Source organism: Anomalospiza imberbis, chromosome 7, assembly GCF_031753505.1.
Source record: "Anomalospiza imberbis isolate Cuckoo-Finch-1a 21T00152 chromosome 7, ASM3175350v1, whole genome shotgun sequence".
NCBI classification, from domain to species: domain Eukaryota; kingdom Metazoa; phylum Chordata; class Aves; order Passeriformes; family Viduidae; genus Anomalospiza; species Anomalospiza imberbis.
In genome coordinates, this window is record NC_089687.1 from 28,121,987 (window position 1) to 28,149,544 (window position 27,558).

Below are 27,558 nucleotides of genomic sequence, written 5' to 3' on the forward strand. Positions count from 1 at the left end.
AACAGCACGAGAGCAGTGCCAATTAGAAATGGAGCAAACTAAAGAGTGACTGCCTAATGTTACATCCTGAAATTAGAAAAATCACCTCCTGAAAGCTCTGCCAAAATGCTGCAACTGCTAAAAGCCTCCCTGCTTTCAAATACGCTAAATATGAAAACCCAAGTAGTAGGTTTCGATGATTTTAGTGGAAGACAGCATAACAGTAATAAATTAACACTTTCAAATTAGCACATCTTACTGTTTTAATTAGACACAAGGAATGAGAGACGCTTCCACTTGTCACACTCAAACTTCCAAATTCTGGAGGAATTAAGATCCAAATTTTGCTCCTCATCTCATCTTTATTTCTAATTAAAGGCACTAAGGCTGCATTTAACAAAAATACCTATGCCTTTCCTTTGATATAAAGAACAACACATGGAAAACAAAATCCATTATCAGCTTCACAGGCAGTGTGAAAAGCCTGATATACCTAGAGAGTGCAAAATTGTTTTTTAACAGAACACACCCAGTGGATATGCCTGAGATTTAAATTACTTTCGATAGTGTCCAATGCCTTTCATTCTTATTACTTACTTGTTCATGCATCACATTGATTTTTTTCCTCTTTGATATTTTCATTTGTCATCTAGAAAGAAATGACAATTTCTACCCACTCTCTGGCTTTTCTGTACCACAGCACATTATCCTTTTGTGCTGAAGGAGCCATTCAGCTGACAACTACAAATCCCAAAGGTTTGTCTGAGCAGTGACGACAGTAAGAGTCCCAAAAATCCTGCAAGTCACTGGAGAGGCAGCCAGAGGCCAAACATGCACCTCTTGCACATGCAGAGCTGGGGCCCGTGGGGCAGTGCCTGCACTGGCCAGTCCAGCCAGGAGATCCCAGCATCTCCATGGCTCCTGCACCCCATGCAGCCATCACCCTGGGCTTGGGTCCCCACTGGGTCTGTGCCTGTGCTTCCTACCCAGCAGCAAGGTTTGCCCTGTGAGGTCAGCTGCAGCAAAGCTGGTACAGCACATCCCATGTGTCAGACTCTCCTGTGCTCAGATCCCTCAAGCAGAGTGTGACTTGTGAGGTTTTTATATACACACATGCATACATACACATATATATATAGCCACAGGAAATTATCCCACCACACACAAAAAAAGCAGGATCGAGAATCATGCAACTACTGGACCTACTCCCAGGAGTTTCTGGTATGCCTATTTAAGGATTCTCAGACGTGAAGGTATTATATTCATTTTTTAAGAGTAAAGTAGCACTAGGATGTCAATTTTCACTTACTGCAGAGAAGGTAGAGCAACCCTCCACTCCTTTGATGCTAACATCAAAGTCTCACTACTTTCAGCTCAGCAAGAACAAACAATTAAAAACAGATCATGTAGCAGAATTTAACCTGTTCTCATCTTCCTATCTGCAGTAATCTTGACAAAAATAAGCAGCTTTTTCCCCATGACAAATCCTGTAAGTGGTTTCAGAGTTCCTCAGCTCAGTAACCAGGGTTAAAGGACAACCTCAGTTCATCACCTGGCATCCTCCCTCACACGTTCTTCTAGGAAATATTGTACTAGGTAGAAAAAATGGGACCCAAGCTAGTTATGAGGTAAGATTTTGGCTGGCCTATGGCACCTATACCATAGGTATATATACCACCTATATATACCACCTATACCACCTCTGATAACACAGTGTGCAGGACCCTATATCCCTAAATGACAGGCCAGATTCTGCCCACAACAAGAGCTGCATATGCAGTTTCAAAGGACACAAGATCCTGCTTCCTAAGGCTGCTGTAAAAGATGGCAAGAACAGGACAGGGCAAGGACAAAGCCTGGGTGTTCACCTGGAAGAACAGACTGATTCAAGCAGACAAGAGTGTAACAGGCAGGTAACTGCTATCTGGGAATAAAGTTGTAGCATAGCGTCATGGCATCTAGATACACTTTTTCTTTTTTTGTCACTAGTTTTGAAATGAGTCCATGATTTCCCAGTTTAAATCATTCCCTGCTCTTCCAGCTGCCATCACATCTGAAACCCTGCTCAAGGATGTCACCTATTTCTTCTAGAAAGGACAAGAACCAGAAGCCCTAAAAACATAACATGGAAGGCTGTGAGATTTTCTGCTGGGAAGGTAACACCATAGATCACAGGACAGCCTGAGATTTTCAAGGCCACTTTTGCCAGTAATATATCAAAACACACCAACCTATCTCAAAAGTGAAGAGTGAGCTTTCTCATGTTTCAGCATGAATTTCCAGGCATCCTTCCTCTGCTCAGATCCACACTGAGCAGCCCTCCAGGCAGCTGTGCAGTCCCAGCCATCTGGCTGGAGCCCATCAGGATGCTGTTTAATGTCAGCTCCCAAACGGCAGCTCGCTTCCATGAGTGACTCTCACAGAACTAGAGATGTCCTACTCCCTCAGGACTCCTGTGTTCCACCAGCGTGTGCTAACTCCTGAATGCTGAGCTTCAAGGGATTACCATCCAAGTGACATTTACTGAAAAGCAGCCTTTAGAGGATGGACGTTGGTATCTAGGTCCACTCGGGAGGGAGGAAATTTTTATCAGCTGCTGAAGCTGGCAGGATTTCTTGGGATAACTTGCATTTTCCATGTCAGAAAGTTAGTGATAAACTTTACTGATTGATGTGTTTAACATAACTGGAGGGTTGAGGGGGAAATCAGACAAAAACAAGAATGAAAGCACATAAAACCCGATTCTGGTATTGAGAAGAAGTATAAACTTGATTCACCTCAATCCACCTGAAGCTCTCCATAACAATCATGGTGGATTCTCAAAAAAAGCATAAGAAGCAGGTGCTGGCACAAGCCCACGAATTCTCTCCTTATCCAGTATATGAGACCCAGGAAGTGAAACAGACCAAGGGTTGAAAACATAACTGACCTGTCTCACTTCACTGTCTAAGAATAGCATGGAATATCAAATTTAAAATTCCAGTGCTTCACACAAAGAACAATGCTTTAATTTGTCACTTCTGTTAAACTAAATACATTTTAAGTGAAATTTAAAATATCTTAATACTGAGAGCATCATATTACTCACATGAAATTTAGAGGGTTATTTATTGCCTGTACTAAGGGCAGTTTAATCACAGGATCAGTACAAACTGAACAAAAGAATGTTCTTTTTACTTTAATGAACTCTTGTGCTAAAGACCAATATCTTCTTTTCATTGTGAATTATTCTATAAACTGAAAAGGAGAGAGGAAATTAACACAGCAGTCTCACCAAAAAAGACAAAAAAAGAGAGGAAAAGCTCCTGGTGGCAAATTAAAGTACTTCTCCTGCTGAAAAGATAAATGAGAAAAAATGGACAGTTCAAGGAAACCTCTCATAAATATTCCACAGTTTAAAATTAAGACTAAAAGGAAGCTTTCTCTTAGGTGTCTCCTCATGGGCATTGTCCCAGTCTTCCATGCCTTTCATTAACAATGAAGAGTTTTGCCTGGTTACAAAAACAAAACCACTAAAAATCCTCAAAAACAAACCGAATCCACTATCAATCAAAAATGAAAGAGGTTACAAAAACACAACCAATTCAGAAAACAGCTGAAGAGAAAACTGAGCTCATGAAGATTTGAAGAGAAGTCCCTTTAGCACTGAGTATTTCTTGTACACGTCTGAGACAAGAATCAACCAAGCCATCAACTGTGTGTCAGCAAGTTTTGCAAGAAAAGAAAGATGGGTATGCAGTGCCAGGACATGGGAAAGAATGCTGCTGGCCACCATTCTGTCCCTCACCTTGTCTCTGTCCCAGTATAGTTCAAGCTGGATTTCGGTATCTGAGTCTTTTCCTGCAACAGCCCAGCATGAGAAACAGCTATCAAGGACAGTTACATGAGCTGGAAACATCTGAAACACCTTATTGCACAAACTGGAGAACAAACTGCATAAAATTCACCTTAAATTCCAACTTCATGTTCTCAGTTAGAAATATTTCTGGGAAAATATGGAATCATTGTTGCAGGATGTGATGTGTGCATGAAGACCAGTCCTCTACAGAACAACAGGAGCAACGGAGGAAAAGAGAGAGGTCAGTGTTCAATATGCTTATGCTAAAACAGCATAACTGAAGTACCCAACTGGAACTTTCTTCTCTAAGGAAAGTTCGGATTTGACTCTTTTCTGGTTCTGTTTTAGAAGCGACTAATGGACATGGGCAATCAAAGCAAGAAACTTTGAGAGCAGTGGGTGAAAGAATTTTAAGAAGCAGAGAAAGAGCAGGACTTTCCTTAATAAGAAGTGGAAAAAGAAACTAACTTTCCCAATTTATGTCCAATTTTGGATGGAAAATTCTTTAAAACAAATACAAATTCAAGACAATGTCCATGTACTGGACTGTGTTTGACATCAGGGCATTATGACACTTCTTTGGCAGTGGGTGCTCTGCTCTGCAATATCCCTTGTCTTCAGCTGCTTAGAGAATTGTGAAAAATGTTCCTCTGGGAATGACTCTATCCCAGCTGAGGTATGAATTTCAGTGAAAAAGCTCACAAAAATCTACTTAGTCATTTTGCATTTACATAATATCTGGGAAAAAGGACTTTATTCTTGAAAATGTAGTCATGCCTGCACCAAGACAAGCCCAAAAAGACAATATGAAAGAGCAGCAGACAAAGAGCAGTTCACCTCATACACATTTCAGCAGATCTCTGCTAGCATGCATGGACCATTACCCATGTCAGCAAATCCACTGCCATTAAAATACCTCTTCTTATTTCCTAGCAACCTCACAGATGCTTCTTGTCCTCTCAAAAATCCCCAATACATCTCCATGTTGGCCAAGATGTTCTTAACTACCCTGCATCTCTTAGCAGTACCTGCAACCACCCTGTCCTTCCATAACTGTCTGCTTCAACACAGCAAGATCAGGCTTGAATACATAGAAAAACATGAATGTCAATGTGAGTTTATATAACAAATAGCTTCATTGTTCAATCTTTTTTACACTTGTTATTTATGATTTGAAAACACATAAAGATAACTTGGATGTCTCATTTTTCTTAGAAAAATTTCTGTATGCACATGACCCAGGAGATTGGGTAAAACCAAGAACAGTTATTATCACTAGTTTATTGCTTTTTGATTTTCAAATGACTCAGTCATTTGATCTTGGAGGAAAATAATGCTTAACCAATAACTGAAATGCAAAGTGCACAAGTGTCCCTGAGTTCATGCATGCTTGCATCAGCACACGAATATATCATGCAGACACAGTAACCACAATCTGTTTCCAAACAATTCTCAACCAAAAAAAAAATCCTAACTTCACAGGATAACTGTTTGCAATGAATAATTCAACCATCTGTCAGGTCCAGCTGGACCCCATCCCTTCTCTTCACATGGAGTAACTCATTTTTAGGTGTGATCAAAGAACACCCTCATTAATTTGACAGGTTGTGAGGCACGTTGCACGTGCTGCCCACCTGAACAACCACCAAGGGGGAGCACACAGGTAGAAAGGCAGAGTAAGAGCCCTTCCTCATGGGAAAGGAAAGCTCTGAAGAACAACTCTAAAAGTGGCAGGGTACACTATCCTAGGATATGTATGTGGGAAGCAACGACAGCACGACCAGAATCCATTCCTCACGCTCTATGTATGGAATCAACTAAAGCTGTAAATTGAAATTAGCCATTCTACACTGTATTTCTGATCACTGACACACTTTTCAAAAAGGCTGTGTATTGTCAACAGTCCACCTTATTTTCTTGATTTTGGTAAATCCTATTCCCTCCTCTCTTCTGCAGAAGCTCCTATACAACCCAGTATTATCAATGAAGCCTCTTCCTACATGAGACATGGCCAACAGTACAGCTCCACTAAATCACTGTGATGCCACCATAAAATGAAGGAAACACAGTCCTGAAAAACTGTTCTGGTTCCTTAAACAAAGCACATTAAATTTTATTCTAATAAGGTCACTCTCAAAAGAAAATATTTAATGCAGAGCACAATAATAAAATTAATTGCCCAGGAAAAAACAAACAAACTGCACAAATGGGTCTTTGTCCATCTCACAGCTGACAAAGGCCGAGCAGGAGGGAACAGACAGTTAATTGTTTTCCAGATCATTGTGGCAGGTTTCTGAGCACTTGCATCTCCATTTCCCTGGACCCTCACCCTGTTTATGCCCCATTAAGCACATAGGCAGAGTCTATACTTTCCATGGTAAAAAAAAAAGGTATATTCAGTTGGCAGTTTTCTGTAAGGGGGAAAAATTCTAACACATTAGGGTTGTTTTTATCAGAAATTATTTTCAAAGCAGACTTTTCAAATAATGTGTCACATGTAGTGTTTTCAGAGGCGGTAAGGAAGCATTTACCCAGCACTCAATCTCCCTGTGCTGTGGGGCCCAGTGAGTGAGGCAGACCTGCAGTCACACTATGAGATTTAGGGTCAAACTTTTTCCATTTTACTGTAAAATGAATTAAGAAGTATGCCCTATTCATGCAAGAGACAGGCCAATATAAACAGATTTTATTTTATGCATTTAAAAATGCTCTTAGACCTTTTCATTCAAAAAGCACTGTGAAGTGAAGAGACATGCAGCAAGCACTTGTGGATCCAGTTCCTTGAAGCCATATTTATCAACAATATAAAAGGCTGAACTATAACATATCTTGAATTAAAATTAATAAGTAAGCTAAAATATTTTATATTACTTTCCACCAACATCTCCTTGTGTTCTTATTTGCACAAAAAATATTAAAAATAAATACATACAGGATTATATGAAGTCATTATACAGCAAGGAGAAGCCCCTTGTCAACATTGAAAATGCAAACCCCTTCCCACACTGTGATTTCAAATATCAAGATTGATAGAGACAGTTCATTTATTCAAACACAGAAAAGGCTAAATAGATTTCAATATTCTGCTGCTGGCATTGTCTCAAAAGGCAAACATCCAAAATGTAGCAAAACCACTTATTAAATCCAGCTTTCTTTTTCAGAAGTGAATAGTTTTAAAAAAGTAAGAAGCAGTCACAGGCAAAGTGGGTAAAAAAAAATAGTATCATGTTCTCCTTAACAGAATTATATCTCAAAGCAATCCGTATGTAGGCAAGGCACAATTCCCTTCTCTCTCTCTCTCTCTGATTTTGAACTCTTTGCACGCTCTCTTGACATTCAAGTTACATTTTCCCCCATCGGAGACAAATGTGAGAACAACCATTATTTAAAACAGTTATACAAGTGTTTCTGTCTACATCCAAAAGAGGCCTTTCACCTATTTAAATTGAAAACTGTTTCCAAAGTACAACAAGGCCTTGAAAAAGTCCCAAGTGTACTTTTCAGTATATAATTACAAAGATAAGAGATGACACATTCCTTTTGGTAAAACTCCATTAAGCAGGCCTCCAAAGGCAGAAAAATCTCTTATTTATGTGGTATTTGCTCTTTCACAAAGACATGAGACCATGTAGCAAATCTACCCCAGAAAGATTCCCTCTAAAATAAGGCAATCAACTGGATTTGCAAATCCTTGTTCTGGTATTGTTACAGCTGGCATTTTATTACCATAACTTAATAATTTCCAAGTACTAGAAACTATTCTGGAAGGAACCCAGGGATTATTTCAGAGTACTTTTAGTATTTCTGTTTTAATCAACATCAGTGTCTTCTCCCACTCCACAAGCCATTTTTCCCTTGAGAAGTGTGCTATAAAGGCAAAAAAGGAGACGGGAAGGAGGTGGGCATTTGGCACACTGAATAGTTGGTCAAAGCTGTGACCACTCTTTGCAAAACATCAGGGTCTCTGCAAACAATTTGATAATCCCAGCATTATTCACCATTTTATTCCTTATGAACACAAGCTGCAGAAAAAACTGCTGTCCTCTGAACATGAGTTGTGATTCAGCCTGGCTGCCACAGTGCACTATTTAAGTCAGGCTTGGCAGAACTGTGCATCTTGCTATCGGTTGCTGCAGACCACCAAAAAGGTTGGGAAGCAGTGGGCACCCCCACGGCCCAAGAGGCACAGTGTGACAGCAACTTCTGCTGCTGGAAGTCACGCACAGCTGTTGCTCAGTCACCCACAGCAGTGACATATGTCATACAACGAGCAGCAGCACTCATCTGGAACGATTCCAGCTCGTGTCTCTACATTTGTGTAAGCATTCCTGTACCATACTGACCTCTCCTTCCCCGTGCAAGAAAATGGGGATTTTAACCTTCCTTTCCAACACTGCCATGCCCTCCCCAAGAGCAACACTGACTTCATCTGACAGGGACAGGGGCAGTACTTAACAGTGCGGCTGCAAAGTGTAGGGAAGGGGAGGGCTCAGCTTTGCCTGGGAACTCCCATGCTGCAGCTCCCTATCTACTGGCCTTGTGCTCTGCTGCGGGGAGGCCAGCGAAGGGCAGCGCACAAATCTTGCTGCTTCCCAAGGACAAGGACTACCAGTGCCAGTACAGGCTGAATTGCCACTAGTTTTGTAAACAAAGTCCTCTTCAAATGCCAACCTGTGCTAGCCACAGCCGTGTTTAAAAAAGGAAACAATAACAAAAAGCCCAGTGTGGCATTGTGGTGATTGAAGGCCAACTTGCAGAGCCCATTTGAAGAGCCTTGTTCATTTAACTGGAACATTTGGGCGTGTGAAAGCCAGCGGGCACAGCCTGCCCCGTTCACAGCAGTGGGAAAAGGCGGAGGTCGCAGTGCTGAAGTGCTTACCAGGTCATACGCTGCCAGGACCTTTTTCTGCACATCGGGCACGGTCCCCAGAGGCTCCAGGTAAGGAAAGGTGTCCTTCATGCAGAGGGCCACCGAGGGCGCGTTGTCGCTGCTCACGAGGCGCGAGGACAGGGTCAGGATGCACTGCTTGAGGCTGGCGATGGGCGGCAGCCCACACAGCTCCTTCACCGACACCATGGCGTTCTGGGCAAGGGACACAAACACTTCAGCACGTGTGGCCACTCACCGTTCAACTCCCCCTGCCTGCCATTACCTTGACAGCCCTTTCTTCTTCTCCCTCTGATGGCAGGCAGTGCTATCTCGCTGTTCACCACCCCCAGGCCCTCCATGGACCACGGGATTCCATCTCACACAGGAATTCCCTGCCAGCCCCATTCTCTGTCCCGAAGCCAGCTCCAGCTTTCTTCCAGGCTCAGGCATCCCAACTGCCAGCTCTTCAGCTACTTTGCGTTGCAAATCCAGCCCTAACAGGGACACCTTCTGGTCTCCAGCATATTAAACCATCAGCCTAAAATGCTATTTCTCTTCCCAACTGCTTCGACTCCAATCGCTTTTGATGCTGTAATCACTTTGTTCTCCCATCATCCTCCAGCAAGAACAAGTTTGACAGACCTTGTATTTCCCATGGGAAAGGCAAGCAGGAAAAACTCACTTTGTGTTCAGCCTTACATTATCACATCATAAAGAAACACACACACTCTTTCCCCTTCGTAGGTCACATGTGAGAAAATCAATACTGGATATACAGGTTCAAACGAAACTGACATGCCAGGATTTATTTATTTATCTGGTCAGAGGATATACAGCTGACATGCACCCACCATTCAGCTTCTTGAGTTGTACAAGGAGTGACCAAAATCCACAAAACCCAAGTAAGATATTATAACAACCCATACCTTGCAAATGTTCCTCCCACAACTTGCTGAAAAAAACCCAATAATGAGACAATGCCTGGCTAAGTTTTTCTAATTAATTAAATATGACAGCATGCAGTTAAATCCAAAACTGTGTCTTTACACAGCATTCCCCAGAACATGATCTTTTACTGAACTTTTGCTTAGAAGGCACATTAATACTGTTTCTGAGTCAAATTCAGAGAATTTTCATTTATATAGTTCATATATGGTGCCTGACCTAGACAGAAGGTGGAGTCAGCAGTTCAAACTAGTTACTTTCAAGGCCTGAAGGAAAGGAAAGGCTGGGAAGTTTTTCCCATTCTTAAAAATATGCTGAGACAATTCCTTTGAGAGTGATTTAAAGCTTATGTCATTTTGTAAACTTTTCCAGCTGTCAACATTTCATTTGATTTAGACTCCATCCAGAAGAGTGGGGTCAATGAAGTGCTACATGTTTTTCTCCTGTTTTCAAGCGAAAAAAATGAACTCTTTCTGTATCTTTACCAAGGAATAGCTACAGCTGATTCCAGCCATTTATTACGGAAAAGTCATTGTTTAATGCAACTCAGTTTTGTTTCTAGGCAGTGCCTGAAGCTCAGAATTGAGCTGTCCTTTAATCAACCCCCAGTCGCTCCCACCACAGAAGAGAGCACTGGGGATATTCTTGTTTGGCTTTGCTGCCACTTCACATCCTGCCAACCACCAAGGTCTAACCCAAACACCTGTGACAGTGCCATGCACCTGGGCCCTGATGCTGCTGGCCACAGCAGGCTCTGCTGCATGCAGCAGCATGGACAGAGTGCCAGGGGACCCCCTGAGCCAAGACACTGGCACTGGTGTCTGCGCCAGCCCTCAATCAGCCAAGACAAAACAACTATTCAGCAGGGAGGAAACTGCAATCCAAGTGGCATTCACTGCCTGTGTTGAACATCTGCAACCCTGGGGCAAACAGTGGCAACACACTCTCAGGAAAACATGCTGCTCTTTGCACAGTGGGTTTCTTTGGTGTACACAAGACCTTAATGACACATTCACTGACTGCTTCTTATATTTCACCAAAGAAAATTAAGAGCATAACGCTCACTCAATTAGCAAAACAAAAGCTTGTTGATGTTTTTTAGAACCAGCGAGGAAATAGAGTATCTGGGACCAGAGGCAGGGGACACAAATGTACCCTCAATTCTGCTTTCTCAGGAGAAAAAAAATCAACCAGTAAAACATGTTTGGAGAGGGCACACTGATTTTTAAAACATTCTGCCTAATCCCACATTTGCTTGTTAGTTAGCACCTGTTACTATCAGCCTGCCAATGTCCATTTAAAGGTTGACAACAGCTGTGGGTGTGAAGTTTCACCAGCTTCCACCAGCTTCAGCAAGCCTGCCCTAGCAGCAGCTCACACCAGGACTTTCACTTCCACATTCAGGACACAACCAACACGTACAATGGAAGTCTCATACCTGCATATTTTCTCTCATGTCAGTGGCCTCTCGCAAGGGATGCACTGCCAGCTTAAAGATGTCATCGATAGTCTTGAGACCCGTGTTCCTCAGCATGGTGTACTCCCTTGCTTTCTTCCCTATCCTCACTGAGAGACTACGCTTCTGTGCCTTCCCGCCTCCACTTCGGTTGGTTATTGCAATGTGAACAAAGAGGGTAACGTGCTCCATGATATCACCAACAAAAGAGCGCAGTGGGATGTGCCTGTATCCGGGCTGTAAGCACTCCAGTGGGATGGTGTACTGTCCTATGAACTCATCCCCAATGTAGTCATCATCCAAAACAACAAAGCGGATCATGGCCAGCTCCGGTAGATTGATCTGGAACTCAAAGCTTTCATCAAAAATAGGGTTGTCACTGTTCTGCTGCACAGTTCTAGTTCTTTGTTCGGTGCAGTCTGCAGGAATCCCATGTATTTCTATGCAGACATATGGGTCTATGACATCCCCTTTTGCACATGCACCCTTGGGCTTTGGAAAATTCTGACCACTGATAATTTTGACATGTAGGACCTGCGGGGAGACCCCAGGAACAATACCCTTGGTATTTGCGCTGAAGTAAGACACTTCGTCACGCATCACTGAAGGCCTGAGAACATACCCGCATCCCCCGTTCTGTAGAAACCAACCAGTGTGTAGGTCCATCATGGGCCCTGGGGTCTGATAGTTCATTGCCACTATCTGGCAACCACAGTTCCAAAAATCTTGAGGATTTAAGTTACTGGAGTCTATCCTCATAGCACTCGGGTACACCCTGGACAGAAACTTTTTGTTGTAGTTAACAAAATCTTCAGGGTATTCATTTGCAATCCGACTGGCTTCTGCCTCACTGAAGGAGCACATTTCCCAGTAATTTTGAGATTTCATGGATGTCTCAAAGTCTTTGTACTGGATAGATTTGCATAGGGACACCAAGTCAGATAACTCCTTGCAGAGCCAGATCAGCTTTGGTTCCCTCGAGAAGTCCTCTGACAGTCTTCGGGATATTTCAGCCTCTTCATCTTCATCTGTGACCTCTCCTTCTAATACATCCTGGTCGCAGGGCAGTTTCTTCCCCTTCACAATGATCTTCATTTTCAGTTTCTCAGGTGATGGGAGGTAGGCTTCTGAGGATAACGGTGTCTCTGTGTACAGTTTGTTTCCAAAGATTCTTTTCATGTGTTGCACCACCACCTTCTGCTGCTGTACAGAGCAGTGGTTCCCCAAGCATAGAATAAGAGGGTATTCTGAGGCAAAGAAGGCCAATTTGTTTATTACTTCGATGACATTTCGAAAGGCAAGTGGCGATGTCATGTTGTTGCGGTTACAAATAATGGGTTCATTATCTGGGCCGTCACAGACGTCCAGTTCAATACTCCGGCAGCTCATCTTTAAAGCTCTGACATAACCATTGATATCAGCCGGCCCTCTGAGCTGGTCTTCTATTAGATATGTATTGTGGGATGCATTGATGTAGTAATGTGACAAAGGCTGTGTCATGTCTTGGACAATTTTTTTGTGCTCTGGGTCAAAAATATCACATTCTGAGGACAATAAGTATTGAGTAAATCCATCAATTGCAAGAAAACCTTTCAACCGCCCTTCTTCAGAAAGCTCATACCTGCGTATAATATCTAGACACATTTCTTCTGTTATGTGGGTCACTCCTTGCTCAGCCTCTAAAAACAGCATCAGGTCATTGGCATCCAGGTACTCTTTGTTTTTGGATATCTGCACAAGTAAGAAATACACTTCAGGTCTTGTGCAAAGTTCACTGAACGCTTCACAAAACTCTTCTTTTGTTACTCGTGTTGTCAGTTTCTCTTTGCTCTTCTGAATTTCCTTAAATTTTAATCTAATCTTTGATTCCTTTAAGGTGGGGTTAAGCTTCTTTATTAGCTCCACAGCTGTATCTTCTAACATTATGCCATTGCCATCGACGTCGGCTGCTTCGAAAACAGCTTTTAACCAGGCAAACCGTGGGGTATTATAGCTGCTTTCCATCAAGTCCAGGGGTTGCTTGCTACGAGAAACTAAGTACCTTAATCCTGATACCCAAATATTGGCCACATCAGCTGAATTGGCAACCAAGTCAAGGGACTCATAGTTCTCACCATGAATTACTGACAGTGCACAGTCCTCAGAAATCTGATCTGCAAGCCCATTGTTCCTGAATGTCTCTGTGTTCTTCCCTAGTCTGATTTCTTTTATAGCAGAAATATCAAGCTTGGCTTTGTCCAGATCCTTCTTGGAAGGCTCCCAGCGAAGAGCCTGCAGGTCAGGATCCAGAGTAAAAAAACGGTTATAAATCCGGGAATTTGGACGAACTTTCTTCAATTCACACCCAGCCTGCATAAAGCTGATACAGTCGCTGGCACTGCTTATTTTCTTCTCTGATGGCATGCTGCTGAAGGACACTGTTTTCTTTCTTCCACATTTTTGGTTTGAAGGATCCTGTGGAATAATTACATTAAAATAAATGAGGAGGTTTTCTTTGGCCATTCCACAAGTGCATAAATAACAGAAAAGGTACATTTATGTAAAGATAATTAATGTTCTTCTGAACCTCAAAACACAACATCTTATTCCTTCCCGTGATTCAGTTCCCTACTGAGCTATAAAATATACTGAGCTATAAAGTGACTTGATTGACTGTGTCATTAGAGATAGCAAGTTTTCATGAGTGACATTTGCAGCTATTAAACTGTCTTCCAGATCTCAGCAACTTGCTACAGCTGTGAGGAGGCAGTATCCAATTGTATACGTTTTGTCCAGTTTCAATGCAGATATATCACACTGTCTTGTCTCCCCAGTTGTTTGGAAAAGTAGTTATTCTGGTCATTTCTGTGTACAACAACTACAAAGCACTGCAGGAAAATGGACAGCCAGACAAGAAAGCCAAAGCCTTTCTCTTTAGGATATATATTCTAACTCCTCCTGAGAAAATACACAGCCAGACATGTGATTGTCTTTTCAGTCTCAACTACTTCTTGTAAACCCTGCCTACAAAGCTGTCTGTAATGTTAGTGCAGCAACTAAACTTGAACCTTTCCCTGCATATTATCAGTTCAAAACATCTCACAATCATTACAACATATAAATCATTCTTTTCTCTGCATGATTTCCATCTACCCCATTAGTATGTAAACTATCCAACAGCTACCAAAAATATTTTTAAAACATCAATTAAGACTGCAATTAATTGTGGAAGATTTGTTAAAATTGCTTTCCCTCCTATTTCCCTAGCCACTAGCAATACTTCCTTAGTTCTCTGCCTTCTGTTGTTGAAGGGACCTCAGCTGCCTGGATTTTAAATTGAAAAGGAGCCCTAAGGCACGGAAATGTTGATGCTGGGACTAAGCACTCAGCCCTCCACACCCTGCTGCCTCAGGCCCAGACATCAGACTGCACCAGGCACCAGCTTCCCAACAGCCCCTGGAGATCTGCTTTGAGATGCCAAAACCCCTGACTCCCAAACCCTCCGCAGCCTGGACCTCCCTGCCCAACCCCAGCAGCTGATTCATCTCAGCTGCAGCTTACCTGCTGTGTCAACCTGCTCAGGCAATACTCCTCTGCAAATCCTATGAATAAGCCCTGCTCTAGCGGGGGCCCCTATCCACCTATCTCTGTTCTTTGATGCTCTGCACCATCAGAGCAGGACCTTGTGTAGCTCCCCATGCCACAGAGCATCAGTTTTGGTGCTCATAAGAATCTCTCCATTCTTCATTTGCATGTCTGTATAGACACTTTCAGTAGATTAGTCGGTATGAATGTTTCTACATAATTGCTGTTGTCATTCAATCACTTCATTCGATAACATCCAAAATATTTCCAAACCCCCAGGCCTCTAACTGCTGAATTTAAAGGCGTGGGATCTACAGGGAACAAAATTAAGACCTCTATACTTCTTATGACAAAGACTTCTCATTAAACTAGTACAGAGACTTCTACTGACAAGAATAATTACTCTTGCCATTTATTTAGTACTTATTATGAGAATGGGTCTCAAAGAAACAGGAAGAAAGTCAACGAAGCGAATTCCTCAGGTCAGCTACTTTTTAAATTACAGTTTTATGCTAAAATATTCTGTTCCTGCATTAACACACTGTGTTTTAATACACAGCTTTGGTTATGAACATCTTCAGGCAGTAGATGCTAATGAATACAAACAAATGTAGCAGATTATTCCACGGGTTTTAGAAGAGCCTCTTCTTTTTTATTTCCTTATGTTTACAGGAGCAGTATTTAGATTTAAAATTGATGATTAATTAGGATTATTTTCCTCATATAGTTAGATGTATTAATGGCCTTGGAATCTGCAGTGAATCGGTCCTTTACAGAGGTTCCTCAGGGCCAGACCTGGAAATCTCATCAGAGCAGCCTATCTGATTTATCTACAGGTCTGACATTTTGTCTTAACTAGGGAGGCACGAATGTTATGTAAATACTTTATTTTCTGCAAAAAATAAAAGGCATTTATTTTTAGTTCCAAGATAATCCGTGTCTTTTGATCAAAGCAAGACGGAATTAATCAGCCATTTTTTAGGTATTCAGGTGGGGGGAAAAAACCTCCTAACTGACCTCATGGACAAACAATAAAAGTTTCCTTTTAACACACAGACTTAACTCCTCAGGGATTTTGGTGGGAATTAGATTATCCTCTGTGTTGTCTTCACCTGTTTTTATTTTTGACTGATATTTCTGGTTTTGTACTTAGTGGTATCTAAAGAACATCAGAATTGTACAACAACACTTCATGTCAGAGTAGGACTTCCCCATATCTTTTAATCAATTGAACAGAATTCAAGCCTAACCCACTGACTAATTGCCTACAATTAACAAGATTTAATTATTATTGACACTGATGGGATTATTTTAACTGATACTAACAGTGTCCTCCATCTAAGGTATAATACACACAAACCCCACAAAACTGCCATTGCTAACTGAGCTTACTACTGCATTGGCTATTCCCCTCTTGGTCTCTCCAAACTAGGAGCATACTCAGTCTTTCAAAGTGAGAGCTGTTACTTTAGATATAATGTGAAAGTCCTCATTCATAATTATCACAAAGGTAATTTTATTCCAGTCTTGCAGAAAGTCAAAAGATGTTTCTCTAAGTTCCAATGTTGTTTTCTGAGACTGACAGCCCAGGCACTCGCCTTTGCATTACCACACTCCTAACGCTTGAACAAGCAACTCTGGATCCTGACACCATGATTTAGCCAGCCCACACATCTCCAGATCCCCAGCGACCACCCTGGGGAGCAGAGGAGTGTTTTCTTCAGGAAGCATCCTCCCACCACTGAGCCCCACTCACATCAATGCCTGGAGAGGACAATTTCTGATCTTATGTTTGTTCAACTGAGACTCCAGAATTTTGTGTTCTAATTTTAGTGTAGCTATTGCTTTCTCTACCTTAATCCAATTTCAACAGATTGATCTTCTAAAACGAGATATCCAGCCAAGAATACTGTGCTGCAGTGTCTCCAGTGTCTAAACTGCTGCTCCGTTTTACTGGATACTAAGAACAGGAACAAGTACAGTCACCTAGCAAACTAAAAGCTGCCAACATCTTACATGGATAGATAGGAAACCTGTTCTCTTGCACTACCTGCCAAGAACATTCCCACTGCAAGTTATCAAAACACCTCTCCTCAGTGTTTACCCATGCAAGAGCACTTGTTCCTCTTCATTAACCAAAGCAATCAGAAAGCACAATTAGATGCAGCCCTGAATCTTGGAACTGGGAATTCTTTCTCCAAGATGCTAAGGTCATCAAAATTGATCTTGCCTAGGTAACAGGACAGTTACTGGCCTAGGACTGCCCTTTACTCTCAGTCACTTGTACTGATAGAACTGAATTTATTGTGGCAGTGAAAGATGAGAAAGAAATTATGATATTTGCTACAAAAGATCTACATCAATGTGAAAATGAGGACCTAACTCATAGATTTCCACTCTAAGGTCTTTCCTACCAGGGACAACCAAGCTCTTTACAAAGCACTCTTGGTGGAAATGAACACAATCAGTTTGCATGTGATGTGCAAGTACAGAAAGGAAATCCCCGCTTACATGGGAAACCTTGTGTTTCCAAGGAAAGACACTTCTCAAAGTTACTCAAAACTAGGGTTTCCTTCAGTTCTTTGGTTATCCACTATGAGGTGATGTAACAGGATGACTCCATCTCCCTCCTGCTCCTGAGCCTGCATAGTATCAGTTATATAAAATACCTCAAGACCACATCAAAATGCATTTAGATTTCAGCCTATGCACTGCTGCTCTGAAATCATTAAGGACCAAGGAGATATATCTGTGTGCTGGCCTGACTGCATCCTAACATTTTCTAAATGTTTCTAAAGGAAAGATTCAGAGCACCAGTCTACGCACACTCCCAAAATAGGAGAAGCTCTCCTGTGTAACACATCATCCTCATCAGAGGGACTGGATACATAAACAGTACGATCACTAAGCCATCAGCAGTTGTGGGAAAACTCCACCCCATTCACCCTGACCTCTGACTGCTCAAACTTCTGCTGTTTAAATCAAAGAGCTAACAGAAATAAATAAGTGGGATTAAAAAAAAATGAGTAAACATGCTCTCCACCTTATCCCACCCTCTTTGTCAAAACTGTAGGACATAAATTGTCCATCTAATGTTAGGAACCAGGGCAGTAATAAGAACTAGATAGTAAACCTGCACACAAATGTCAAGCTCATTAATTAGTATTTGTCTGAAATGAAGCAACCTGAAGGCTCTCTAAAGCATTAACAGTCTTCCAGGATTCTGCTAAAGAGGATAAAAAAGGCAAAAACCATCACCTACCTAAAGACACCAAAATCCCTTAAAAACCTGCAGGGCTCCAGTGAAAGGATGTGAAATTCAGTAATAATCCTGAGAGATAAAATCTTTAAATGCAATTAAGAGCTATTTCCCCAAAAAAACAATTCACATTTTCACCACTTTGATTCTAATCTTTGACATTTCACCTGAACCTAGCACTAAGAAATCAGTAATAGACAGCTTAGTCTGTCCTCACAAATAGACTGTAATAACCAGTCCTAAAAGCTATTGGCTCTGGAAACTCCAGATTATCCAGTTAACTGGCCAACTGATTACCTCATTTTCTGTTTCTCTTAGAAGAAACTAATTAACTCTACAGGGTAATCTTGAGTGGGATACTTTTAGATATTTCAGTTATGCAAAGACAGAATCCCAGTCCCTGAAAATCTTAAGGCGTTACTTTACTTGTAGTTTTACTTGTGGAGGAAAATATACCTTTAAACAGAAAGTAAAAAACCAGTGAGTCACTAATGGCACTCAAAGCACTATGTAGCAGGTTGACAAATGGCAGAGTAATTTTTCTATAACGGAGTAAGCCAGAGCAGGGAAGATTTATATAAACCACCCAAAAAACCAAAAAGTCAAAGCCTGGGCCAGGGCTCCAACTGGGATCTCATACACCTGTGAGGCTCAGTCCATTTGATCAGATGTAGATCAAAGCTTGAACCCACAGTACCAGCAAATTATTAGAACAGGTAGCAATGATCACTGTAAGCCAGTATTCATCATTAGCACACAAAGCTTTCTTCTGTAAATCTCAGCCATGTTCTGACCATCCTCAGAGAGTATCCTTGGACTGCCCATTCTGCAGATTTTATCAACTCTTCTCACAGCCCCTGCTATCTCACCAAATTAAGGAGCTAAACCCCCTCTATCTTTCTTGGCAAGGCCTGTAGGATCTAAGTACCAGGTATATACCAACTGTAACTACTCACATGTCAACAAAGAAAAGGTTGCCTACTCAAAATGCATCCAGGCTGACAACTCATGGCACAAAGCAGCTACCTTTGCACAGGGGCTGAACAGCCAAACCACCTTATCCCTGGCATGGGCAGCTATGGGGATGCTGCCAGTCACACTTGGGCTAACACACAGTTCTCAGAGGATGGCAAGAGCAGATGTTACTGCTGTGAGATAAACCTTGGTAGCCTCTTCAAGGCAAAATTCCTACAAATTCAGGGATTTGTGCACATGGGGAACAAAGACCAGACCCAAAATTTAACACATGTGCTGTTAAAAGCTGAGCTACACATAATGGAACAAACAGAAAACTTAAGGCTGACCAAAAATAAAACATGGACACATACATGAGAAACAGCTTCAGAACACACTGTCCAACAATTCTCCAAATACCAAAACAGTCCCACTGACATGTCTGCAAAGCCAGCGAGTTGTCACTAACCAGCAACTTAACTCAAGCACAACCTCAACAAAGAAGCCTCAGTACTATCATAATTCATAAAGAGCAAGGACTAAGGGAGCTCAGACAGGAAAGAAAAGTGTCCTGGGAAACAGTGAGTAATATCTGTATTTACAGCAGGCTTTCCTCAGCTCCCCAAGATTACCGGGACATTGGGTATGGGCACTGGGCTCTCACCAAGACCTATAATAACAACTATGATCAGCTTCTCATGAAAAAGTCACCCTGCAAAATAGTACTGCAAGGGCAGGAAAATTGAGTGAAGATAATAGTGTCTACTGGAGAAGCTCAAGAGGAGACAAGACTATAATGGCTTATCTGATTTTCTCTTTTGCTCCATTACTAAAAAACACTTTCAAATACTGTTGTGTAAGACCAGAAGGAGATACAAAAAAATGCCTGGAGCAGATCTTCAGGAAAAACACCTGAAACAAAATGATTTGCTGTTTAAGAAATGCCTTGTGTACTTGGCTTTTTCCTTTTCTTCTTTAAATGACTAGCACTACCAAATTTATTCAATTTTACCTTGAAGATGATTTACTTTTGCTGTTTAAATGACAAATTAGAGCAAAATAAAAAAACAGCAGCACTCCATCTGGAAATGCTTTTTGGAAATGAAAAGCACACAATGCAAGAAGGATTTCTTTTCTGGCATGATACCATGCTGAAGTTACTACTTTTCCCTTCCTTTTTATAAGTAGGGCCACAAAGCCAAGGTTGAAAAACTTCCAAGAGCACAAGAACATGAGAGTCTATAATGAGGCTACCACTTTCCAGGGCTTTCTGCCATTGTTGTTGAGGTTTCATCCAACTGGTTTCCAGGAGCGCAAGCAGCTATCCCTTTATGCATTAAGCAACATCTACAGTGAGATACAGATTCCTGTATGACACTTCAATACATACACACAATGTCTCCACATAAGCCTACAGAAGACATCACCTGATGAAGATTTTTCATGGATACTGTCCATTCTCCCTGAAGAAAAAGCCCCTTCACTAAGGACACCCTAAGTGCTAGATCTACTTCCAAATGGAAGGAGGCTTAGAGTTTGGAAGGGACTGACCCAGCTCACTGGATGTAATGTCTCCAACCACTACTACTCCCAAATATTCTGTTATTTTCAAGTGCTTAGGTTGCTCACAGGCCCTAATCATTCTTAGTCTGCAAGGGCACCTTGGACATGGATTGAACTCATCATCCTGCAGGGAATATAAAGCTGAGAAAAACAGAAAGACACTTTCTGTCTTCAGGCAGAAGTAGTAGCAGCAAGGTCTGGAGAAAGGGGATCTCAGCTGCAGCATTCCCAGAAGAACTCCATTGTACAAATCCTCATTCTGTAACAGAACCTCCTTTGAAGGCATCCGAGACAAAAATTAAGAGAATAACAGAAAGTCAGCAGCAACTCAGGAGGAAAAAATAAATAAGTTTAGAAAGACCTGGCTAAGGAAAAACATGGCCAAGTGGTACTCCCTTTCATTACACCTCTAAACACTTGATTGGCACTGCATCTATGAGTGGGTAATTTTCACTGTCAAAATAATGGAAAAGCTGAAAAAAGATTTGATTAAGAAGAAAACTATGATTAGCATTACCTATTTCCAACATTACGGAAAACAGAGCTTGTCAGACTAACCTGATAGCTGTGCTTTTATGATATTAAAGGTTTGGTTTATACACACAAAGTCATTGTAATAGACTCTAATGTATTATGGTTTCTGCAATGTATTTGACTTGGTAGTGAATGACATTCTGATTAAGGAAATAAACTCAGAAGACATTAAATTGGTCAAACACAAGATAAATGGTAACTTTCAAATGCAACAGTAGACGTGAAACACTTATCATGAAGAAATGCTTCAAATGGGATCCTGCAGGGACCCATTCTTTAGCCCAGTGCTATTTTACATTTTTAGAGTGAGCTGGAAAAAAGCAGAAAAGCAATACACATGCAGTCTGAAGATGATACAAAGCCAAGTTTCAACAGTGATGACTAACAGAATGTGAGTCAGCAGTCAAAAGACTGCTTGACAGACAATACATAAAAAAATAACTATCTTCGAATAAGGAGCAAAATACAAAATCATAGTTCTAAAAACAGAAGGGCCAGTCCTTATTTACAGGACTCTGATGCAGGAGAATAATTCTGGGTAAAAAAAGTCAACTTTGTCATCACAGATGATCAGCATAGAACAGAAAGATCACACACAAAACAGTATACTTGGTTGTATAAATATAGTATCTTCTCATGATAGAAAAGTTGTAATATTGTTGTATTTGTCCACCATGTGATGCTCTCAGTTTAGAAATTACCTTTAAAACTGGAAAGTTCACAAGTGCCACAAGAATCAGAAAGATTTTGGAAAACAAATTCAAGTAAGGGATTACAGATTATTTTAGTTTAATATACATATTGTTTGTATTGATAATTATTATATTAGTATTAATAAAAATGTGCATGAATAAAAGTAAAAAACTTAACAGACACCCCATACCCTAATTAAAGGATATCTGGGCACTTTTATTCAGAATGTAATGCTATCAATTGAGTAGTTTAATTAAACCCTTAATCGATGTACTTTAAGAAGTCCTTCAAATTACATTTCCTTATGGATCCCCTAGAAACTCAAAATGTGGAGTAATGTTGCCACAGATTTTAGATCACAGAACATTCTGAGCTGGAAAGATCCAAAAGAATGATTGATTATGAAGATGATTTTATAAAGATTATATGAAGATCAGTACTATCAAGTGATACATTCTTTTAAATCCTGGAAATCGACACATTCAAAATCAAGCCAAGACTCTAAACAAGAAAAGCAAAACTGACAATGGTCACAATCTCCCAAGGATGGCTGGAGAGTCTTCATCACTTTTTCATCAGCACCTGATTCCTTTCAAAAGGATGTCCCATAGATCAAATATGATTTAATTTAAGCTCTATTTAATGGAGAGATTCCAGACTTCAGTGCTATTTTTTGGCCTGATTATTTAGGTATTAACTCAAAAATTAAATCCCGTGTTTTTCCAAGAGAAAATGGTTGAATAGGACGGTGCCTTCTGGTCTGCTATCATGGCACTGGAGATTACCAAGCACTGGAGGCCCAAAATAGGGTGACCAATTTAATTTCACTCTGAATCTTACAGCAGTCCTCCAGGAATAAAACGTGTAATCCAATAAGCCACACAAATCTCAACAGGCTAATCACATTATTTTAAACCCTTTTTAATCAACTTAAATTATTTCTTCATTAATCACATTTACGCCTATTCAGATCAGCCCCTATACCTAAAATCAGCAATTAAGTTACAAAAATCAATAAAATTAGGTAATGAAACTGGTTTAATGGGTTTTTTTTTAGAAAATTCCAATTGTCAGTCATAATTAAATTATTAAATAGGTTGAGATAAAACACATAAAGCCGAATATGAAGTATATGGGCAAGACAGGGCAGTGTTTTATCTGACCTATAATGCACTTGGGGGCGAAACTGTGCCTCGTGCTATCTAAAGGCCCTCGTTTTCTTCTTCGAGAGAAAAGCAACTTTCAGCATACCCAACAAAGACATCAGCTCCTGCGAGGAAACTGTGTATCAGCTGAGGAGAGCGCCCTTGAGGTGTAGGAGTCTGCAGAGCTGGCTGCAGGCTGTCCTGGCGGCACAGGCACCGCCTGCTCCGCAGCGCACGGGACCGGTCCCTGGGCAGCCCCGGCACCGCGCAGCTCTCCCGGGGCGTGGAGGTGCCATCCACCTCCCCGCACCCACGGCACCGCCCGATCCACCTCCCCGCACCCACGGCACTGCCCGATCCACCTTCCCCGCACACACGGCACCGCCCGATCCACCTTCCCCGCACCCACGGCACCGCCCGATCCACCTTCCCCGCACCCACGGCACCGCCCGATCCACCTCCCCGCACCCACGGCACGGCCCGATCCACCTTCCCCGCACACACGGCACCGTCCCGATCCACCTCCCCGCACCCACGGCACCGCCCGATCCACCTTCCCCGCACACACGGCACCGCCCGATCCACCTTCCCCGCACACACGGCACCGTCCCGATCCACCTCCCCGCACCCACGGCACCGCCCGATCCACCTTCCCCGCACCCACGGCACTGCCCGATCCACCTCCCCGCACCCACGGCACCGCCCGATCCACCTCCCCGCACACACGGCACCGCCCGATCCACCTCCCCGCACCCACGGCACCGCCCGATCCACCTCCCCGCACCCACGGCACTGCCCGATCCACCTCCCCGCACCCACGGCACTGCCCGATCCACCTCCCCGCACCCACGGCACCGTCCCGTTTGTGATTTATTAACCCTCGTGCTGACACCTTGTCAACAAGCTCCATCACAAAGCAAAGATCAGGGAAAGCTTTCTGATTGCTCCTCTACAATATGGGCACCAAAATGTGGCTGTACTTAACCTGTACAAAGTTTTTGGGTTTTTGTGGGTTTTTTTTTTTTTGTTTGTTTGTGTTTGTTTTTTTTTTTTTTTACTTTTATTTTTATTTTACTCCCATCTACAGTTTTTAGCTTTGCAATTATGGGCACGGTGCATACCAGTCATGGCCCTTCAGCACCCTTGGGCTGAAAAGCAAGGTTTACACATAAATCATGCCTGCTGGTATCACAGCAGTTTCAAGCCATGAAATGTGCTTCTACACTGCTAAAGGAGTTGGCAGGGCTGAAAACAACATACAAGTGAAACAATTATTTCAGTGGTGCACTTAGCAACGGTATGACAAATTAAGCATCTCCCTTACAAGCAAAACACAGATTTCTCCATTAATAGAAAGGAAAGGAGGATTCAAGAAACAGCTGTGGTAGTCTCATTAAATCTTATTATGTGACTCTCATAAGCAGGCATATTTCAAATTTTTACCAATGCAGACACAGAATGTTTTCATTACTCATCAAAATAAGCAGTAAATTAGGCAGGTTACAAGCACCCTGATAAGCTGCAAACTGCAGCATCATAAACATCCAATTTATTTAAAGAATAATTGATTTTCTATGGAGATTTGCTACAATTTTTTATCGTATTCCTTCAAAATTATCTACCTTCAAGGGCAAAACTCTCCTATTTCCCAGAGCCCATATCTTAGTGAGATAAAAACCCAGTTGCTCATTTGGTTTTGTTTTTTTTTTTTTTTTAACAAATAAAGGAATGAAATTATAATGTAGTTTTATCCTGGTCATATATTTATACTGGTTAAATAATCATAAATCTTTTATTTTAGAATTAAACTATGTGCATGCCTGAGTATTACAATCCCTTGTGTTTTATACATGAATTTTTACAGTTTAAGTGCATCACCAACCTGGTGTAATTGCCTCCATCCAGTTAATATTTAATTTTATGAATTAGTGGTTATAGAGGTTTTAGAAAAAACTGAACTGTAACCACTGTGTAACTACACTTCAACTGCAACATAACTTAGCACTTATGTGGAAAAAGTAACACCTCAAGTCTCCAATAGTTTTGTAGACTTGCAACATTTTGGAAATGTTGAGCAAGAGGAAAAATGTTGGATTTGCAGCCAGAGGAGTGGGAACCTCCTGGCTTCCCTCACAGTTCAGCTCAGAAGCTCAAGAAGACCCTGAGGAAACACTATCTGCTCTAGATTTGTCTGGTGGTTTCCACAAGACTCAAAAATGTTTCTGACACACAAATCTCAGCACCTTTGGAGAAAAGGCAGCTTCTGCCAGGGTCTTCACCCATCCCCTCACCTGGAGGGATACATGGCAGAAAAAGGGGTGTCTAGCAGTGGGGGCAGGAGCAGTTGGGCCAGGGGTTTGGGGAAGCTTTTTGTTTTAAGAGGTCCAAGTTTGCTATTTGCCTTCTCGAGGCCAGAAAGCCACAGGCGCTGCTAAACCACAAGCTTCCCTTATCTTGCACAGTTGTCATTAACACCAACACTCTGCCCAGAGCAATTCAAGAAGGTACTAAAGGACACTTAAACACTGGTCACTGTTAGTTTTGTGTGTGTGAACAAGTGGTAGCAGAAGAGTGACATTAGTGAGCACTGGGAACCACTTTTGCATGGACAAAAATCAGCTCAGTACTCACAGTTCATTCAACGGGCCCTTTAAAATAGATTCTGCTTTGCAACAACTCTGTGATTCTGTTGTTGCTCATTTTAAGCTTTAATCTTGCAAACACTTACACACTTTTAGTCCCCACGGTCACACTGTTCATTTGTTAATATTGTATTTAGATTAAAATAGGTGTGACTGTGTATTTGTTCATCGAGCAGCTCCTCAAGTCCTTTTTAAACGCCAGTGCTCTAGCTTTTCAAGACTTCTAAAGGTAATTCCTCCCACCAGGGAAACAGATTCTAAATTTAATGGTGTTTTTTACATAAACAGGTACAGTGAAAAGACAAACGTTGAGAAGAAGACAGTTTCTTCTTGAAATATCAACTCCTTCCCTTCTTCTTTCTTGTTATTTTTCATCAGTTCCTTCAGTTGGATCTATGAGCGATGAATGCTCCTGAACATGTATACCTTCCCCTTTATTCACCTTGGAGCAACATCTCTATTCAGCTGCAGCATTTGCTAACTCTTGGAAAGAAGAGGCCAGAGGTAAGCAAGAAAGCACCTTGGTGGCAACAAGCAGCAGTAAGTGCCCTGGACACAGGGGAGCACACCCATTCTCAGGCTGGACTGCTCCAAATCCAGCATTCCTGGGAGAGGCCAGTGCCTGAGCTCCATCTTTACAGATGACACTAGTTTTTCCTAGCTGGTTGCCTCAGGAAAATAATATGATTTTTTTAAGTGCCTGTCTTTAAATGGAAGACTAAAAAGGACAAAAATTCAAAAATTATAGAAAAATATAGAAATCACTTGCTTTGCTTGTCAGCTTTCCATTTCAAAGCTCTTGATGAAATTTCTCATCTTAACCCTAAAGCAAAACCTTATGCAATGAAGGGACAACATATTTTATATCTGTTTAATTATAATAATGAAGACTTTGGTAATGCATTTAGAAGAACTACAGTCTAATCAGGGCTGTAACCAGAGAATTGCTTTGTTATACCCAGGAGAATTTGTCTGTCTTAATTAAGTTTCCTCTCTCAGACACAGAACATAGAGGCTCTTTCATCTGAACCACCTTATGTAATTGCAGAACAGCTCTACTTGCTGCATACAATATGCATTGTTTGCAGCGCAGTTTCTAACACTATCATCATGTTTCCTAAAGCAAAAATATAGAAAAGATAGACAACAGTCTAGACAATGTCCTTGGATATGGTAAATGGTATATACATGCTTCTGTCTTGTAGTTCAGTGGCAGAGGCTGCAGTAAAATATGAATGCCCTAATGCTCACATTGATCCGAATCACACTGAATTCCCTTAGTTCACACAGGCAATTGTTGTTTACTTAGCTCAATTTAATGAATGCAGAATCTAGCCCACAGGAGCAATGTATGAGATTTGTGGAAGTCCCATTCTTAACTGTACCATATTTTCTGGATATACTATTTTAAGGCATGATTGCAGTCAGGAGAAAAGTACAAAAACACTGTAACAGTACCAGATATTTTACATACAGATTAACAAAAATTAGATCTTTTTAGACCTATCATAGACACTAAACTCCATACCATATTAATTTCAGTGGGTTTTGTCTCTGCTGTTTTCTCACTTCAAACCAATATTGAAGCTTATTAAAAATATGTTCCTCCTTATGCCTATACATAAGCCAAATAAATTTCTTTTTTTTTACCACAGGGTGTTTTCATCTGGGATCATTAGTAACTATAAGAAAAATAATCAACTCTTTGTATGCAGTGAAGTGGCAAACGTGGTTTTTAACTATGTACTCTGGGAAGTAATACATTTCTAACTCATTTTCCATAGACAATTAAAAATTACACACTACCTGTCACTGAGTTCCTCAGCTACTAGGTAAATTGAGGCACACCAGATACTCTGTAATTGCTAAATTACACTGTTGATCAAAGCACACTCTTGCAGCTCAGCAAACTGAAATAGCATTACTGCCCTCATGTAAAAGGAATGTTCCACCCTGCAACCATTTGCTGGTATTTTAAAACTCAAACACTGATTTCAGAGCTCCAAGTGAAATGTGGTAATTCAACAAGCACTGCACTGTGCACCATCACACTAAGAAAGAGATTTGGTTGTAAAGTTGGCATCACCCAACCTCAATCTGTGGTTCCTTCCTAAAC

At 41.4% G+C, this 27,558-nt stretch overlaps 1 protein-coding gene across 3 annotated transcripts in view; it reads right to left on the reverse strand.

The window, feature by feature from the left end:
- The window catches only part of PLCL1 (phospholipase C like 1 (inactive)), a 182,826-nt gene that overhangs the window by 26,999 nt on the left and 128,269 nt on the right, over positions 1-27,558 (reverse strand). For 2 of the 3 annotated variants that reach the window (XM_068196255.1, XM_068196256.1), the window contains exons 2-3: positions 11,071-13,542; positions 8,697-8,900 (exon numbers count right to left, since the gene is read on the reverse strand). In XM_068196255.1, the coding sequence (XP_068052356.1) occupies positions 8,697-8,900; positions 11,071-13,542 (2,676 nt within the window). Of the gene's footprint in view, positions 1-8,696; positions 8,901-11,070; positions 13,543-13,654; positions 13,685-27,558 lie in introns of those variants that run through there. The other variant, XM_068196257.1, reaches the window with a different exon arrangement.